At 43.5% G+C, this 19,424-nt stretch overlaps 1 protein-coding gene across 2 annotated transcripts in view; it reads right to left on the reverse strand.

Annotated features, from left to right (window-relative positions):
- LOC122539796 (SH3 and cysteine-rich domain-containing protein 2-like) overlaps positions 1–19,424 on the reverse strand; it is a 139,693-nt gene that overhangs the window by 65,545 nt on the left and 54,724 nt on the right. For both annotated transcript variants that reach the window (XM_043674858.2, XM_087977774.1), the window contains exon 2: positions 4,352–4,652. In XM_043674858.2, coding sequence (XP_043530793.2) covers positions 4,352–4,652 — 301 coding nt within the window. The remainder of the gene's footprint in view (positions 1–4,351; positions 4,653–19,424) is intronic.

Genomic DNA, 19,424 nt, shown 5'->3' on the forward strand with positions numbered 1-19,424 from the left:
TCTCATTGCTGAGCATCAGGGAACACATGTACACTAAACCAGATGAGGATAGCAGTTTTGTTTCTCTGAAAGGAGATTAGTGAACTGGATCAGGCTTTTCCAACAATCCACAATGATTTCATGGTCATCATCAGACTCTTAATTCCAGATTATTGAATTCAAACTTCAACATCTGCCGTGGTGGGATTTGAACCCGGGTCCCCAGAATATTATCTGGATCTCAGGATTAATAATCCCGTGGAAAAACTATTCAGCAACACCTCCCCATATAATGAAATATGAACTAAGAGCCTAAGTAGATCATTCAGCCCTTTGAGTTAAGAGTGTAGTGCTGGAAAAGCACAGCAGGCAGATTGCCCAAAGTGCTGATTTTCCTGCTCCTCAGATGCTGTCTGACCTGCTGTGCTTTTCCAGCACCACACTCTTGGCTCTAATCTCCAGCATTCGGCCCTTTGAAACTGATCCACAATAAGATCATGACTGATATCTTGTGCTTCAAAACTCCACTATTCCTATCAACCACAATCATATTTTATGGCCTTGCTCAACAAGCATCTATCTAATAAAGTCAAAATATTTCAAACTTCCAGCATCTGCAGTAAAAAGCAAATTGCTGGAGAAACTCAGTTGGTCGAGCAACATCTGTAAAGAGACAGAGTTACCAGTTCAGTCTGAGATGACTCCTCTTTGATACTGGCCTCTGTCTTTAAACATTTTTAAATTACTCCAACTCCATTGGAGCTCTCTCCCTTAGCAGGCAACATCACACAGCGTTCTGAGGGAGATGATTTCTCTTCATTTGTATCCTTCTAGCATTGGTCTCCCCAACAAGAGGAAAACATCCTTGCAATCTTCTCAAGACGATTCAGGATCTTGTACATTTCAATCCAACCACCTCTCACTCTTTGACACTCCAGTGGAAATAAGCCCAACCTTTCCTCAAAAAGATAACCCGCTCATTACGGGGATTAAATCTAATAAACCTCCTCTGAACCGCCTCCATCATATTTAAATCCTACCTGAAATAAAGTCACACAACACCAGGTCATAGTCCAACAGATCTATTGGAGCACTCCAAAAGCTAGTGATTTCACATAAACCTGTTGGACTATGACCTAGTGTGGTGTGCCTTCCGACTTTGCTCATCCCAGTTCAACACCGGCACCTCCACGTCACGGCTTTCTGAAATAGGGAGACCAAAACTGCACATGGGATGCACTTATTATTGTATTCTGTCTTTTACAAACATAACTAAGCAGCACCTGGGGAAAAAAACATCATTTTTCTATCTATTGACTCAGGAATGCAATTTAAAAAAAACACCCAAAAATTGGACACCAAAACCCAAATGCAATTGTCAAACTAATCTGTTATTTTGATTGAAATGATGGCTATGAAAGTAAAAATTATTACTGTACCTTCAACACAATCAAAATGTCCCAAGGGGCTTTGCAGCAACATTATCCGACAAAAGCTCACGAGAGGAGATAGAGTGGCAGATAACCAGCAGCTCTGCTCTGTGTTAATGTTTCAGCGGCATCTTTAAGGAGGGGAAATGTTGAGAGGTTTAGGAAGGGGCATCCTGGGTCTTGCACCCCTTGACTTTATGGAGAGCAGCATCAGCTCTGCCTTTGAACTCTCAAAAGTGAGGTTACCTAAGGTTATCTGAAAATCTGTCCTTGCCCTGTTGTCTTTAATTTCTTATCCAATCTTCTTGCTGTTGCTATCATCAGCAAATAATATGACCACAGTGCTATTAAAAATAAATTGCGTCAGGAAACTTTATTCTGTACTATCTATATAAACTACTCTATGCTGGATCCTTCCAAAAGTCGAAAACATTTATAGACTCCTAATTTCCTTTGATAATTAAAAATGAGATGTTCTTCACTAATCACAAATTTAACCACAAATTGGATCCCACTCAACAATTTGTGCTTAATCAGATTAAAGAATGAATTTTGGGCAGGTTCAGATGTTTAGGATTTGACTCTACCTTTTAAAAGATTCACTTCCACTGCACCAAGTCAGACAGCTCATCAAATCTCTATTATTTATCTCTGTGAATCACCATATGAAAAAGTGTTAGACCAGCATTTCCACCCCTTAGCAGTTGGAAGTGAGTTAACATTAAAGTGATGTCTCTGCATCTAAAATGGGCTTTGTACAATTCTGACAGCAGGACTGCAGAAAGAAAATGCTTATTAAAATTACCTAGAAACACGCTGAAACAACATTTGAAACACTGAGCATAATGTTAGTCTCCAGAGGACTGCGGAGGGCTATGGACAGAAGGCTAAAGAATGGGACTAGCTGGGGCGCTCTTTTGGGAGCCAGTATTGATGCAATGGGTTGAATGGCCTCCTTCTGTACCATAAAATTCTATAATTGTATATTTCCAGTAAAAATCATTTAGAGGCACTGGAGAAGATGCAAAAAAGAGCTACAAAAGGAGGAAACCAGGACTATTAGGAAAGGCTCAACAAATTGGGGTCGATGTATTATTGCATAGATCTCAAAACAACACAGTGTACTTTTAAGATAGTTAATAGCAGCATGACATATGTAGTTCCAGTATAGAAGGTTTCACCTTCTGTAAAAATAACAGTAACCTGCTTCCAGTCTTTACTCTGTGCAGTTAATAATCACAGATCTCCGACTATGTGCAAGTCTGATATCTTAAGCAGTGTAAATAGTTAGTGTTGTAACTAAACTTCAAGACATCTATCTCAACAAGACCTAGTCTTTGTGGTATATAACATTGCAAAGCTTAAGGTATAGGGAATGCTCAGGTCATATCATACTGGCACTGGTGTTTTAGCCAGAAACAAGATCTGGGCCATTGTGTCTTGGAAAGAGACTGGTGCGTGATCTAATAGAAGTCTTTAAAATTATGAAGGGGGTTTGATTGGGTGTATATAGAGAGGAAGTTTCCAGTTTGGCAGGGCTTTCAAACCTTAAGTATAAGATAGTCACTAATACATTCAGTTATTCGGAGCTACATTAGCCAGAGTGTGGTTAGAATGTGAAACTTATTGCTACCACAAGAACTAACTGGTGGGAATAGGATAGATGCCTTCAGTAAAAGATTAATCTGATGAAAGAAAAGAATAGAAGGTATTGCTGTTAGGGTTATACCAAGTAAGCCGAAGAAAGGTTTAAATGGAATACAACCAATGGTACAGACTACTTGGGAGCATTTTTTTTTTGGTGTGCAAGGATAATTGCTGGCAATATTCTTCATATAAAAGGTACAGGAGTATGGAAAGAATCGAACAGAAAAGTAGTATTGATTTACCAGAGGCATATAAAGGTCACACTTGATAGTTCCCTGATGAATGTACTATGCAAATTTGTAGATTTAACATTGCAACATATCATTAAAAAGCAGACTCATCCTTCAAGTAACAAATCCACACACCAAAATAAAATCCAAATTCCAGTCTCCAATCAAAAGTGAAAAAGGTAAGAACATAAGAATTAGGAGCACGAGAAGGCCACCTGGCCCCTTCAACCTATTCGGTCATTCAACACGATCATGATCTTTTTGAGGGCTCAGCTCCACCGAACTGGCCTCTCACCATAACCCTTAATTCCTTTACTGTTCAAAAATCAATCTATCTTTGCTTTAAAAACACTCAGTGGAGGTAGCGTTACTGGGCAGGAAGTTCCAAGATTAACCACCCTTTGGGTGAACAAGTTCCTCCTCAACTCAGTCCTAAATCTGCTCCCACATAATTTGAGACTATGCTCCCTAGTTCTAGTTTCAGCCGCAAAACAGGAACCATAATCAACAGGATTTGAACCAATGCAGCGTAACCCCCACAGACTTCTAACCCATCACCTTAGCCACTTGGCTACATCAAGTTGTAGCCCAACAGGTTTATTTGAAATCACAAGCTTTCACAGCACTGCTCCATCGTCAGGTAAAGTCACCTGAAGGAGGAGCAGCGCTTTGAAAGCTTGCGATTTAAAATAAACCTGTTGGGCTATAACCTGGTGATGTGTGACTTCTGACTTTGTCCACCCCAGTCCAACACCGGCACCTCCACAACATGGCTATGACTGGACACTTTGGGGGCTGGACTCAGAGGAGGCACTCCCTCTGCTGGGAATTTCACTGCACTGTTGGGCAACTGAAAGTAATTTTCAATGCTTTTACTTCTGAGGACTGTCTTGAAAATACAGCCACCAAGTAACTGCTGCATAAGTGTTACTGTTCATGATGAATTGTGGATGCAATGATGGTTCATTGGTGGACCAGGAATGTTGCACGGAATCTCAAAATTCCAGCTTTCCGTTAGTGAGCACCACCCGAAGTGTTGCATGTCCCAACTAACATGAAACATACCTACAATCATGTGATGGCAGATGTCACAAAATGTAGGCTTTTTGAAGACAAATTCTTGAAAGTTGTGCGACCTTACTGGTTTGAGAGGTAACGAGGCTTGGTGGGACTTCCTTGCTGGTGGCTCATTGATGGGTGATACATCTGGCAGGAGAGCAGTGGGCGGTGTTGGGGGTGGAGTGGGTGGAGGAGGCAGTATCTCGGCTGGAAATTTCACTTCACTGTTGGACCGCTGGAAAAAGTTCTCAACGCTTTTACTTCTGAGGATTGTCTTGAAGGACAGTGACCTCTTCAAGCGTTGAAGCTACAGAGTGAAAACAGAAAAGACAATATTTTTTAAGAGGTGGACCACTGAGAACTGGTATAAAATGGTGAGCACAAACATGCAATGCAATCAAATTCATTGTGAAAAAGGTGAGGATATTTATTTATGTTAAAACAAACCGAACAAGAAAACAGAACCAGAAATTGCTGGAAAATCTCAACAGGTCAGGCAGCATCTGTGGAGAGAAATCAGTTAGTGTTTCAGGTCCAGTGATCCTCAGAGCTCTCCACAGATGCTGCCAAACCTGTTGAGCTTTTCCAGCAATTTCTGTTTTTGTTTCTGATTTACAGCATCTTCAGTTCTTTGGGTTTTCATTTAAATTCTAGAAAATATAGTTTGCTCCCACGATTTCACGATATCGTTTGTCTATACAAACAAAGACTTTTACTCTCCAGCTTATGGTCTACAATGCATACAGCATAAGCAGTGGCAATTCAGCTCATCTTATTGATGCCTGTACTTTGAAAAAGCTATCCATTTAATCCCACACTCTGCTTTCCCCACCACTCCCCACTTAATTCAGAAAACCTTTCCCACTTTCAACTATTTATCCAATTGAAACATCAGAACAAATCTGCTTCCATCACAGCTCAATGTAAAACAAAACTCTCATCATCTGGCTGCTTTTCTACTTTTCCCCTCCAAAGAATGGGAGGTATAATTGGTAAAAATCAGCAAGAAGTCCCACCAAGTCTCTGCTCACTGTCCTAGAACAGAATTTCTCCTTGGGTTACTTCAGAACAAACCTGGTTGTTGTGGTTCTGGAGTCACATGAAGGCCAGATGTGATAAGGACAGTAGATTTCCATCCTTAAAAAGGAATGAGGTTCTTACAACAATTATCATTTTCATGGCCACCATTATCGAGACTACCTTTCAAGTTCAGGTTTAGTAATTCCATCGTGGGAATATGAACTCTTGCCCCAGACATTGGTTGGCTCTTTGAATAATCAGTCAATAGACAATAGACAATAGGTGCAGGAGTAGGCCATTCTGGCCTTCGAGCCTGCACCACCATTCATTATGATCATGGCTGATCATCCTTAATCAGTATCCTGTTCCTGCCTTATCTCCATAACACTTGATTCCACTATCCTTGAGAGCTCTATCCAACTCTTAAATGAATCCAGAGACTGGGCCTCCACTGCCCTCTGGGGCAGAGTATTCCACACACACACCACTCTCTGGGTGAAGAAGCTTTTCCTCATCTCTGATTCCTGAAGAAGGGCTTATGCCCGAAACGTCGATTCTCCTGTTCCCTGGATGCTGCCTGACCTGCTGCACTTTTCCAGCAACACATTTTCAGCTTTCCTCATCTCTAGTCCAGTGACTAGTCCCACTACACCACTGTTTCCATCCAATCAATCAATGTCCTTTAGTGACTGACTTTCAACCCAATGGAAACAGTTTCTCCCTATTCACTCTCAAAACCTCCAATAGTTTGAAGTATCTGTAGATGAGCCATATGAAGATGATGATTTCAGACTGGATTTATTTTCTGTATGGAGTTCCCAAATTTTAGATAAAAGTTTGGGGTAACGCAATTGGCCTCATAATCTGGTCGGCATGGACGAGTTAGACCGTGCTGTACATTTCTATGACTCTCTTGCCCTGGAGGAGGGAGGCAATGGATTGGAGAAGAGTCCTGGCTCCTGATAGCTTCACAGTTACCCTGGCTTGGTGTATTTGTCTGGAGAACAGGCTTCTTCCTGATGTCTCTTCCATGGGGTGGACTGCTGACACCCAGTGTTCCTCGCCTAGAAGAGGAAATTGGGCGAAATACCAAACCGAGTGGCACAGATAAAATTCCTTGAGCCGAGGGAATAACAGTGGATGATCAACAAACAGCACAGGCCACCTACTTGGACCAGGCTGACATGAAACATATCATCTGATGGCAGATGTCACAAAATGTAGGGGCTTTTTGAAGATAAATTCATGAAAGTTGTGCGACCTTACTGGTTTGAGAGGCAATGAGAATTGGGACTTCCTTGCTGGTGGCTTATTGATGGGTGGTCCCTCTGGCTACAAAGCAATTGTATTGTGTGCATGTTAAAGGGGAACTCAAATAATCTCATTCGAAACATCATATTTGAATATGGATAATGAACAAGGGAGAAGAATTGTATTTTGTTTTTATGTTTGTACATGGGATGTGAGCAAGTAAAAGGCCAATATTTGCTGTCCATCTCTAACTGCTCTTGAAAGCTTGTGGTGGTAAAGAACCACTGCAGGCCATGTAACATACAGTTAGCCAGGGAGTTCTGCTACTTTGACCCAGCTCCAGTGAAGTGATGTTAAAAAAAGTTCTAAGTTAGTGTGGCAGATGAATCGAGGAAGGTGGTATTCCCATGTGCCTTTTGCTTTAGTACTTCTAGATGGTAGAGTTGATAGGTTCTGTAAAGGGAGCCTTGGGGATTGGTGCAACGTATTGTGCTGCCACACTTCACCAGCTGGGGTGAGAGTGAATCCTACTGTGGCAAATGGTGCAATTCAAGTTAAATTTAGAAAAAAATCTGAAATTAAGCCAATCATGAAGAATCAGTTTTATTAATCCTTTAGGGAGAGGAATTGCCATCTTTACCTGTCTGATCTGCATGTGACTCCAGACCCTCAGCAATGTGAGCATTTTGAGTGGGAGCAGCGGCCGAGTAAAGGCGAACCCGGGAGACTACAGCTAAGGTAAAACAGTTTGTTTCAAAATTACTTACCTGTAGCGGGCAGCGGTGTTTTTTATTCTCTCTTTACAAAAAGAGCGGGAGCAGCAGAGGAAGTGACGGCAAACAGAGGGGCAGCCGGGAAGGAGAACTGTGAGTATAAATACTCACCTTTTAATCACCAACGGTCATTTGAGTGGGAGCAGCGGAAGTGAGGTTGGAGCGCATAGCTGGGCGGGAAGGTAAGTGATTAGTATTTGAGTGGGTGTGTTCTAGACCCCAGGTAAGTGACTCAATGTTATTGACTCAGTGTTCTTGTTTTTGGAGAAAGTGTACAGTCATGGCAGCGCAGGCAGTGGAATGTTCCTCCTGCAGGATGTTTGAGGTAGGGGTGACCACCGATACTCCTGCCGACTTCGTCTGCAGGAAATGCAGTCAGATCCTGATCCTCACCGAACGAGTTAGGGAACTGGAACTGGAGTTGGATGAACTGAGGATTATTCGAGAGGCTGAGAGGGTGATTGATAGAAGCTACAGGGACATAGTTACGCCGGAGAACAGAGGTAGCTGGGTAACAGTTAGAGGTGGGAAGGGGAAGAAGCAGGCAGTGCAGGGTTCCCCTGTGGTCGTTCCCCTAAAAAATAAATATACAGCTTTGGAAACTGTTGGGGGGGACAGCGTTGCAGGTGTAAGCTGCAGTGAAGGGGTCTGTGGCTCTGAGACTCGGAAGGGAAAGGGGGAGAGGAGGAGAGCGCTAGTTATAGGGGACTCTCTAGTTAGAGGGACGGACAGGCGGTTCTGTGGACATGGGCGAGACTCACGGATGGTTTGTTGCCTCCCGGGTGCTAGGGTCCGAGACGTCTCAGACCGTGTCTTCAGAATCCTTAAGGGGGAGGGTGTGCAGCCAGAAGTCGTGGTGCTCATTGGCACCAACGACATAGGTAGGAAGAGGGGTGGGGAGGTCATTCAAGAGCTCAAGGAGTTAGGCTGGAAGCTAAAAGCTAGGACAGACAGAGTCGTCATCTCTGGGTTGTTGCCGGTGCCACGTGACAGTGAGGCAAAGAATAGGGAGAGAGTGCAGTTGAACACGTGGCTGCAAGGCTGGTGTAGGAGGGAGGGCTTCAGATATTTGGACAATTGGACTGCATTCTGGGGAAGGTGGGACCTGTACAAACAGGACGGGTTGCACCTGAACCAGAAGGGCACCAATATCCTGGGGGGTAGGTTTGCTAGCACTCTTCGGGGGGGTTTAAACTAATTTGGCAGGGGGATGGGATCCGGACTTGTAGTCCAGCAAGTAGGTTAGCTGTTTGTCAGGATGCCCAAGACTGTAGGGAGGCTGTGGAGAAGGTAGCACTGACAGGGACTACTTGCGGACACAGAGATGGGCTCAAGTGCGTATACTTCAACGCAAGGAGTATCAGAAATAAGGTGGGTGAACTTAAGGCGTGGATCGGTACCTGGGACTACGATGTTGTGGCCATCACTGAAACGTGGATAGATGTGGGACAGGAATGGCTGTTGGAGGTTCCTGGTTACAGGTGTTTCAGTAAGAATAGGGAGGGTGGGAAAAAAGGAGGGGGGGTGGCATTGCTAATTAGAAATGGTATAACGGCTGCAGAAAGGAAGTTTGAGGGGGATCTGCCTCTGGAGGTAGTATGGGCTGAAGTCAGAAATAGGAAAGGTGCAGTCACCTTGTTGGGTGTTTACTATAGGCCCCCCAATAGCAGCAGAGATGTGGAGAAACAGATTGGGAAACAGATTTTGGAAAGGTGCAGAAGCCACAGGGTCGTAGTCATGGGCGACTTCAACTTCCCAAATATTGATTGGAAGCTCTTTAGATCAAGTAGATTGGATGGGGCGGTGTTTGTGCAGTGTGTCCAGGAAGCTTTTCTAACGCAGTATGTAGATTGTCCAACCAGAGGGGAGGCCATATTGGATTTGGTACTCGGTAATGAACCGGGACAAGTGGTGGGCTTGTTAGTGGGTGAACATTTTGGTGATGGTGACCACAATTCTGTGACTTTCACCTTGGTTATAGAGAGAGATAGGTGCGCACAACAAGGTAGATTTTATAATTGGGGGAAGGGAAATTACGATGCTGTAAGGCAGGATTTGAGGAGTATACGTTGGGAGCTGAGACTGTCAGGGAAGGATGTGGTGGAAATGTGGAACTTTTTCAAAGAGCAGATACGACGTGTCCATGATATGTATGTACCTATCAGGCAGGAAAGAAATGGTCGTGTGAGGGAGCCTTGGTTGACGAGAGAGGTTGAATGTCTGGTAAAGAGGAAGAAGGAGGCTTACATAAGGTTGAGGAAACAGGATTCAGACAGAGCAGTGGAGGGATACAGGATAGCCAGAAGGGACCTGAAGAAAGGGATTAGGAGAGCTAAGAGAGGGCATGAAAAATCGTTGGCGGATAGGATCAAGGATAACCCCAAGGCATTTTATGCGTATGTGAGAAACCTGAGAATGACGAGAACGAGGGTAGGTCCGATCAAGGACAGTAGTGGGAGACTGTGTATTGAGTCGAAAGAGATAGGAGAGGTCTTGAACAAGTACTTCTCTTCAGTATTTACGAACGAGAGGGACCGTATTGTAGAAGAGGAGAGTGTGAAATGGACTGGTAAGCTAGAAGAGATACCTGTTAGGAAGGAAGATGTGTTGGACATTTTGAACAACTTGAGGATAGACAAGTCCCCCGGGCCTGACGGGATATATCCTAGGATTATGTGGGAAGCAAGAGAGGAAATTGCAGTACCGTTGGCAATGATCTTCTCGTCTTCACTGGCAACGGGGGTGGTACCAGGGGACTGGAGAGTAGCGAATGTTGTGCCCCTGTTCAAAAAAGGGAATAGGGATAACCCCGGGAATTACAGGCCTGTTAGTCTTACTTCTGTGGTAGGCAAAGTAATGGAAAGGGTACTGAGGGATAGGATTTATGAGTATCTGGAAAGACACTGCTTGATTAGGGACAGCCAGCACGGATTTGTGAAGGGTAGGTCTTGCCTTACAAGTCTTATTGAATTCTTCGAGGAGGTGACCAAGCATGTGGATGAGGGAAGAGCAGTGGATGTAGTGTACATGGATTTTAGTAAGGCATTTGATAAGGTTCCCCATGGTAGGCTTATGCGGAAAGTCAGGAGGCATGGGATAGAGGGAAATTTGGCCAATTGGATAGAAAACTGGCTAACCGGTCGAAGGCAGAGAGTGGTGGTAGATGGTAAATATTCAGCCTGGAGCCCAGTTACAAGTGGAGTTCCGCAGGGATCAGTTCTGGGTCCTCTGCGGTTTGTAATTTTTATTAATGACTTAGATGAGGGAGTCGAAGGGTGGGTCAGTAAATTTGCAGATGATACGAAGATAGGTGGAGTTGTGGACAGTGAGGAGGGCTGTTGTCGGCTGCAGAGGGACTTAGATATGATGCAGAGCTGGGCTGAGGAGTGGCAGATGGAGTTCAACCCTGCCAAGTGTGAGGTTGTCCATTTTGGAAGAACAAATAAGAATGCAGAATACAGGGTTAATGGTAGGGTTCTTAGTCAGGTGGAGGAACAGAGGGATCTTGGGGTCTATGTACATAGATCTTTGAAGGTTGCCACTCAGGTGGATAGAGTTTGTAAGAAGGCCTATGGAGTATTATCGTTCATTAGCAGAGGGATTGAATTCAAGAGTCGTGAAGTGATGTTGCAGCTGTACAGGACTTTGGTTAGGCCACAGTTGGAGTACTGTGTGCAGTTCTGGTCGCCTCACTTTAGGAAAGATGTGGAAGCTTTGGAGAGGGTGCAGAGAAGATTTACCAGGATGTTTCCTGGAATGGAGAGGAAGTCGTACGAGGATAGGTTGAGAGTTCTCGGCCTTTTCTCGTTGGAACGGCGAAGGATGAGGGGTGACTTGATAGAGGTTTATAAGATGATCAGGGGAATAGATAGAGTAGACAGTCAGAAACTTTTTCCCCGGGTACAACAGAGTGTTACAAGGGGACATAAATTTAAGGTGAAGGGTGGAAGGTATAGGGGAGATGTCAGGGGTGGGTTCTTTACCCAGAGAGTGGTGGGGGCATGGAATGCGCTGCCCGTGGGAGTGGTAGAGTCGGAATCATTGGCGACCTTTAAGCGGCATTTGGATAGGTACATGGATGGGTACTTAATCTAGGTTAGAAGTTCAGCACAACATCGTGGGCCGAAGGGCCTGTTCTGTGCTGTATTGTTCTATGTTCTATGTTCTATGTTCTATGTGGTTGGCTAATAACTGCCATCTGAAATGGCTGTAGCCAACCACTCAGATGAAGGGGCAAATCGAGAAGGACAGCAATTGTGGCCCAACCAGTGATACCCATAGTCCATGAATGAGTAAGAGAATCCAGCAACGGTAATTAATTAAATGTCAAATGAAGATGGTCACACCAAGCAATATCTTTCCCTTTGGCATATTCCATGAGCCAGCACAGACGAGAATGAAAGTGAAACATAAAATAACAACATATGCATTTATGTAGTACTTTATCATGTTGAATAGCTTCACAAAATGAATGATTATGTGTCACACTGTTCTGCTCAGGTTTATTTTAAGCTACAAAATCTACTGTCTCACACCTGGACGCCACATAGGAGGTTCTTGTGAATTTGCAGAAATTCAGTACATAACAGCACATTCTTGCAGAGTGAGACAACTTTCTGTTTCTCTAGAGGTTAGTCCAGAATTCAACATGTCTATTTGTGACAGGTCAGGTACAGCAGGAGTACAACCCCAATTTTAACCCTAACTGACCTGCAGCAAAAAACAGGGAGTGGGGAGCATTCAAGTCAGGCATCAGTTCCACACCCAGTCTGATTTCATTCCTGTGTTGACTCCAAGGAAGAGTAAAACCAGAGCAGGTATAAATTTGTAAAGGAAGTGGGGGTGAGTCAGACCCAAACCTGGTCTAGTTCTACTTGTTGGGGTTAACCATCATTTAGGTATAAGATGGTGGTGTGGTGATGAGTTGCACACAGTTAAGCATCAAACATGGACCTGAGGGTATATGAATGAACTACCAAAGGAAGTGGTAGATGCAGGCACAGCTACAACATTTAAAAAGACACTTGGATAGGTACATGAATGTGAAAGATTTACAGGGACATGGGTCAGATACAGGTAAGTGGGATTAGTTGAGTTTTTTTCTAATTCATTGATGGGATGAGGACATCGCTAGCTATGCCAGCATTCACTGCCTATTCCTAATTGCCCAGAGGACAGTTAAGAGTTAACCACATTTGCTGCAGGTCTGGAGTCACATGCAGGCCAGATCAGGTAAGGATAATAGACAATAGACAATAGTTGCAGGAGTAGGCCATTCTGCCCTTCGAGCCTGCACCACCATTCAATATGATCATGGCTGATCATCCTTAATCAGTATCCTGTTCCTGCCTTATCTCCATAACCCTTGATTCCACTATCCTTGAGAGCTCTATCCAACTCTTTCTTAAATGAATCCAGAGACTGGGCCTCCACTGCCCTCTGGGGCAGAGCATTCCACACAGCCACCACTCTCTGGGTGAAGAAGTTTCTCCTCATCTCTGTCCTAAATGGTCTACCCGTATTTTTAAGCTGTGTCCTCTGGTTCGGCACTCACCCATCAGCGGAAACATGTTTCCTGCCTCCAGAGTGTCCAATCCTTTAATAATCTTATGTCTCAATCAGATCCCCTCGCAGTCTTCTAAACTCAAGGGTATACAAGCCCAGTCGCTCCAGTCTTTCAGCGTAAGGTAGTCCTGCCATTCCAGGAATTGACCTCGTGAACCTACGCTGCACTCCAATCGCCAGTATGTCTTTCCTCAAATTCAGAGACCAGAACTGCACACAGTACTCCAGGTGTGGTCTCACCAGGGCCCTGTACAGCTGCAGAAGAACCTCTTCACTTCTATACTCAATCCCTCTTGTTACGAAGGCCAGCATGATATTAGCCTTCTTCACTACCTGATGTACCTGCATGCTTATCTTCATTGACTGGTGTACAAGAACACCCAGCTCTCATTGTATTGCCCCTTTACCTAAATTGATCCCATTTAGGTAGTAATCTGCCTTCCTGTTCTTGCCACCAAAGTGGATAACCATACATTGGCAGTTTCCTTCCCTACAGGACATTAGTGAACCAGATGCGTTATTTGCAACAATTGACAATGAATTCATGATCATCATTAGATTCTTAATTTCAGATTTTTGTTGAATTCAAATTCTACCATCTGCTGTGTCCTGGGTCCCTAGAACATGGCCTAGGTCTCTTGATTAACAGTCCAGCGACAATACCGCTTGGCCATTGCCTCCCCATTGTTTGGGAAACCTGGTTGACATGGACACATTGAACCGAAGGGTAAGTTTCTGCGCTGTATGACTCTGCCTACCTGTGACTGTTCAAATGAAGCGATTAGTGTAAGGTCAGCAGAGACTTTTTAACAATTAGCTTGGATAGTGAAATTGGAAGCTGGTGACAGTAAATGGACGAAAAGCGATTCTTGTGGTACTTACTGCACCTCTAGGACAGGAGGCCTGAGTTAAACTCCTGCCTGCTCTGAACAGCTGATTAGAAAATATCTCAACGGGAAAGAACAAAAGAGGTAGAAGCACCACTTGAGTTTATTGACCACTGGGCTGTCAGAGACCTCAATCCGAAACAATGTTTTCTTTGGGCCATTCCCTTGTGTATAATTAGAGCGGATGCCTGACTGTATTGACACTGAGGAGACCAGCAAGGCCATTTCGTATCTTGTTTTATTGCTGATCTCTGGTAAAACTTAGATCCTTGACCTAATTGTCAACTTTGGCAAGTTTCATAAAGATTTCTCTCTGTCAGCATGGGTTTGATTCCCACACTAACCGAAGTTACCATGAAAGCCTGACCTTCTCAAACTCAACCCCCCCCCCACCCCACCCCCACCTGAGCCATAGTGATCCTCAGGTTAAACTCCCCACCAGTCATCTCTATGACTATGGTGACTTTGCATTTAATCACTCCATGAGCCCTATTCTGACAATATTCTTCAAAATTCAATCTTTTTTTAAAATCTAGACACTATTCTTCTCTAGCACCTAGCTCATTCTATCTTCTTCATCATCAGCGGCAGAAGTACGTGTCACTGCCAGGGCATCCTGGGACTCCTGGCACCAGTGCCATGTGTCAAGTCAATTGGGGTTGGTGTGGAGCGAGTCTACAACATCCCATCGTCTGAAAGGTAACCGCCCCCCCCCAACCCCACCCTCAGAAGGTGGAGAGGCAAGTTGGCAGCAGAGTTCTGGTGAATGGGATGGTACAGACAAGGATCATCCTCTTTCCTCAGGACTGACAGGGACAACATGCCATTACATCATGCCAGCCCGATCTCATTATACCATCCAGGTCAGCGCTGTCTCCATGATTTGGGGAAATTCCCAGCAATGCAGGACAATCAATGACCTTCTGTGCTCTGCCAGGGCACATGCCACCATCCTCTGTTATACACCTGCTACTGCACCCATCTCCTACCAAGGGGGCTAATCTACCATGCTCACTAATGCTTGCAACATCTTCCTTCGCCTGCTCACACCCTCCTAAATATTCAAACTAATAAAAACCGAAAGAGCAGTGGATGCTGAAAATTAAGGTCAAAAACAGAAATTGCTGGAAAAGCTCAGGTCTGGCAGCATCTGCGGAAAGAAATCATAGTTAACATTTTGGGTCACATGAAGGGTCACTGAGAGGTCACAGATAGTTAGGAAAATAATAGATGAAATCAGCAACATAATGTTCAGTAATGGCGTTAAACAAAGGCAAGCCGGTGGACATGGTCTATATACCAAGTTTACAGATGACAAAAATAAGTGGGAGGGACAGGTAGTACTGAGGAGGTGGGGAGGCTGCAGAAGGACTTGAACTGGCGAGGAGAGTGGGAAAAGAAGTGGCAGATAAAATACAATGTGGGAAAGTGTAAGGTTATGCACTTTGGTGGAAAGAATAGACGTGTACTCTATTTTCTAAACAGCGAAAGGCTTCAGAAATCTAAAGCACAAGGGATTTGGGAGTCCCAGTTCAGGATTCTCTAAAGGTTAACATGGAGGTTCAGTTGGTAATTAGGAAGGCAAATGCAACGTTAGCATTCATTTCAAAAGGGTTAGAACACAAGAGCAGAAATGTACTGCTGAGGCTGTATAAGACTCTAGTCAGACTGCATTTGGAATATTGAGAGTAGTTTTGGGCCCTGAATCAAAGGAAGAATGTACCTGGCGTTGGAGGGGGTCCAGAGAAGGTTTACATGATCCTGGCAATGATGGATTTGTTAAATGATGAACAGTTGAGGATTCTGGGAGTGTATGTGATGGACTTCAGTAGGTTGAGAGAGGATCTCAATGAAACTTACAGGATACGGAGTTGCCTAGATAGAGTGGACATGGACTTGTAGGAAAGACTAGGACTCAAGAGTGAAGGCACAACCCTTTAGAACTGGGAAGAGGAGGAACTCCTTCAGCCAGAGAGTGGTGAATCTGTGGAACTCATGGCCATAAAAGGCTGTAAAGGCCAAGTCATTGAGTGTATTTAGGATAGAGATAGGTAGGTTCTTGAGTAGTAAGGGGATCAAGGGTTACAGAGAGAAGGCAGGGGAATAGGGTTGAGAAACATATCAGCCATGATTCGACAGCAGAGAAGCTTGATGGGCCGAATAACTAATTATGGCCCTCAAAACCCAAGCCAATGGTCAATTGTTACAAGAGCATATGTTGTAAACTATAAGATTGCAGCTTTGTCTGAGAAAAAAGTATTCATCCACTATATAGGAATTTGATCAAAGCATTGGTTTAAAATAAAAATCTCAAGATAAACAAAGATGCTAAATTAAATGTTTACTGTTATGTAGACAATTGAATAAGGGCAATGATCCATGATAATAGACAATCATGAGCTGTAAAAAAAAACCACAAGAATTAATCTTGAAGCCCCTGTTCACAACATTTACCAACAAGTTGACCCAGGGTCCTCATGTTTTGAATCATCAAATGACCACAATCATTAATTCCTGAAGGGACTCTTCAAGTGAGAGATAGTTAAGTGAGTTAATTGGCTGGTAAAATCGTTAACAAAAATAGGATTTGCAGCATTAAGAATAAATTTGCTTGCAGCTGTATATTATTCATGGAAGGCAGTGGCATAGTTGTAACATTACTGATGGAACAATCCAGAACTGTTCTCACCATGACAGATGGAAAAGTTTGATTTTTTTAAAAAAATCTGCAATTAAGATTTAATTAAAAGTTTAAAAAAGTTAGTTTAATGGTGACCGTGTTGTTTGTTGTCTAGTTCACTAATGTCTCTTAGGCTCTGGCCTACATGAGACTCCAAGCGCACAGCAATGTAGTTGATTCTTAAATTGTTGTCTGTGCAATTGGGAATGAGTAATAAATACTGGCCTTCCAACTCTATTTTCATTTAATCCCTGCCCTCCCCTTCACTTTTTTGATCACACAGCCTTGCCCTTTGATGAGAAGGGCATCGTTTGTCACTGGCCACTCGGGTGTTTCCTTTCTTCCTGGTGGTGGAAATTGAATAAAGATTTATACTATTGTCTTTCACTGTGTCTCACACCTGTACACACACAACATGGGTGCTGGGGAAAATATAAGCACTACCGCCTAACTGCGGTTGGGTTAAGAAGAAAGTAAAGAATTATATAACAAGGAGATTCGAATCCCCTCAGTCTAGGGGACTGACTCTGAAGGTAAAAAAAGAAAAAGGGAGAAAAAGAAAAAAAATATTGGCCTAGCCAATGATTTCCACATCTTGTTTATGTATTAAAAAAAAACTCTTCTTCATAATCATGGTTAGCTGCCCTATAAAAGACATATTTACAGTGTCCAATACTATTCAGTCTTCAAATGCCACACTAAAAATAGTGGCAGGACAGAATCATAACCATGGGTGGTCAGCTGGATAATGGGAAATTGTAAATAAAACAAAAATAATATCTTCTGTCACTCGCTTGCTGAAAGTGACTCACATGGGAAATTTCAATTGGTTAATCTGCATTCTCAAGTGTTTGTTCTTAACCCATGTACCCAGACAGAGAATGAATTTTAAAAAAACAAACATTCATGAGATGAGTGTGTCCAGCATGTACTGCCCAGAGAGCAGTTAACAGTCAATCACATTACCATGGGTCTGGAGTCAGTTGTAGGCCAGACCAGGTGAGGATTGCAAATATCGCCCCCCACCCCCCCCCGAAGGACATTAGTGACCCAGATGGGATTCTCCCGACAATCGGTCCCCAAAACTTTACCTGGGTCTCTGGATGACCAGTCCAGCAACAATACCATGAGGAAAGATCTTTTGATCTTTTGCTTGTGGGGTTTCATGATAGACATTGGGTCGTGGTTACATTGAAAAACTGACCCCAATATTCACACTTGTGGAGATAGGGGTGAGAATAGGAAATCATCTATTTCCACCACTCAAGTTCAACATTTCTCTTTAGCTGTTCTCAAAATGAACAGAAAGAACCTTCTTCTGTCTGTTGTATGTTATTTATAGTGCACTTGGCCATCTCACATTTGTTTACAATGTCACTACATTCATAGAAATCTAACCTACCACTGATGCATGTATTTTATTGTTTTGAAATACACCTGATGGCATGAGAGACAATAGATTTCCAAATCAGTAAGGGAATCAAGGTTTATGGGGATGAAGGCAGCAAATGATCAGCAATTATCTCATTGTATGGTGGAGCACAGGCGATGGGCTGAGTGGCCTACTACTATGGTCATTATCTTTGCTGCTATCTATCAGGATGAACGTAAGTGGCAAAGACGGCCCATGCAGCTTGATGTCTGAGTTTCACTAAGGTTTAGAGACCATATCATAATACTCATTGATCCCATTGCGCCGTTTCATTAGCAAAAATGAGCTCAACCTGATACTTAAACCACTTGATGCCAATTTGATTTAACAATGAGTCAATACCCAAATGCAGAATGCTTCATTTGGAAACTGTTTAAGTATTGAGCCAGCGATGTGCAAGAGCATTCTGATAATACAGTATGGACAAACCACAGAGTCTCCCTCGGTTTCCTTCTGTGTGCATGGAACAAGTAAGTGAACACAAAGATTCACAGCGTCCATTTCCTGACCAATCTCCCAATAAACGTTTATGCAGCTTTAAATATCGTCCTGTGCATTGCCAAAAGTTGAAAACATTGAAACTGTGAAGCCATTCTGTGAAATTATAAATAGACATCTTGTAGCTGATTCTTCACGCTTAATTTAGGCTAAAAATTGCTTCGCTTTTCCGATCACATGGCTCATCACTCTCATGTTGGAATACTCACCTCTGCCGAAAGAAGGGCAGACTGGTAGTAGAAGCTATTCTTATGTGCAAAGGCCCCTTCCAGTATATTGCCGTTGAAACCTGAAAATGTCTTCCTGTACAAACTTGCATTTACATAGCACCTTTCATGCTAGCCCAAAATATTTCAGAACCAGGAAAATAGGAGTTGCCTACCCATATCGGGAGAGGCTGAACAGGCTGGGGCTGTTTTCCCTGAAGCGTTGGAGGCGGAGGAATGACCTTATAAAGGTTTATAAAATCTTGAGGGACATGGATAGGGTAAATAGACAAGGTCTTTCCCCTGGGGTGGGGGAATTCAGAACTAGAGGGCATAGGTTTAGGTTGAGAGGGGAAGAGATATAAAAGAGACCTAAGGGCCAACTTTTTCACACAGAGGGTGGTGCGTGTATGGAATGAGCTGCCAGAGGAAGTGAAGGAGGCTGGTACAATTACAGCATTTAAAAGGCATCTGGATGGGTATATGATTAGGAAGGGTTTAAGAGGGATATGGGCCAAGTGCTGGTAAATGGGACGAGATTAGATTAGGATAATCTGGTTGGCATGGAAGAGTTGGACCAAAAGATCTGTTTCCGTGCTGTACATCTCGATGACTCTGTCTGTTATTAGAAATGAGCCGGAATGGACATTAGGTACGGTTTTTTCTTTTGAGAGCAGAAGTAATTGTACCTTGAAGGGCAGCACTCCATATCAAGCACAGCTGATGAGTAATCTCTCCTGATTTGACCGACTGCCATGGGTACATGT

This window comes from Chiloscyllium plagiosum, unplaced genomic scaffold, assembly GCF_037043375.1.
Source record: "Chiloscyllium plagiosum isolate Xiang-an unplaced genomic scaffold, Cpla_swu_hap1 HiC_scaffold_32, whole genome shotgun sequence".
Lineage (NCBI taxonomy): Eukaryota > Metazoa > Chordata > Chondrichthyes > Orectolobiformes > Hemiscylliidae > Chiloscyllium > Chiloscyllium plagiosum.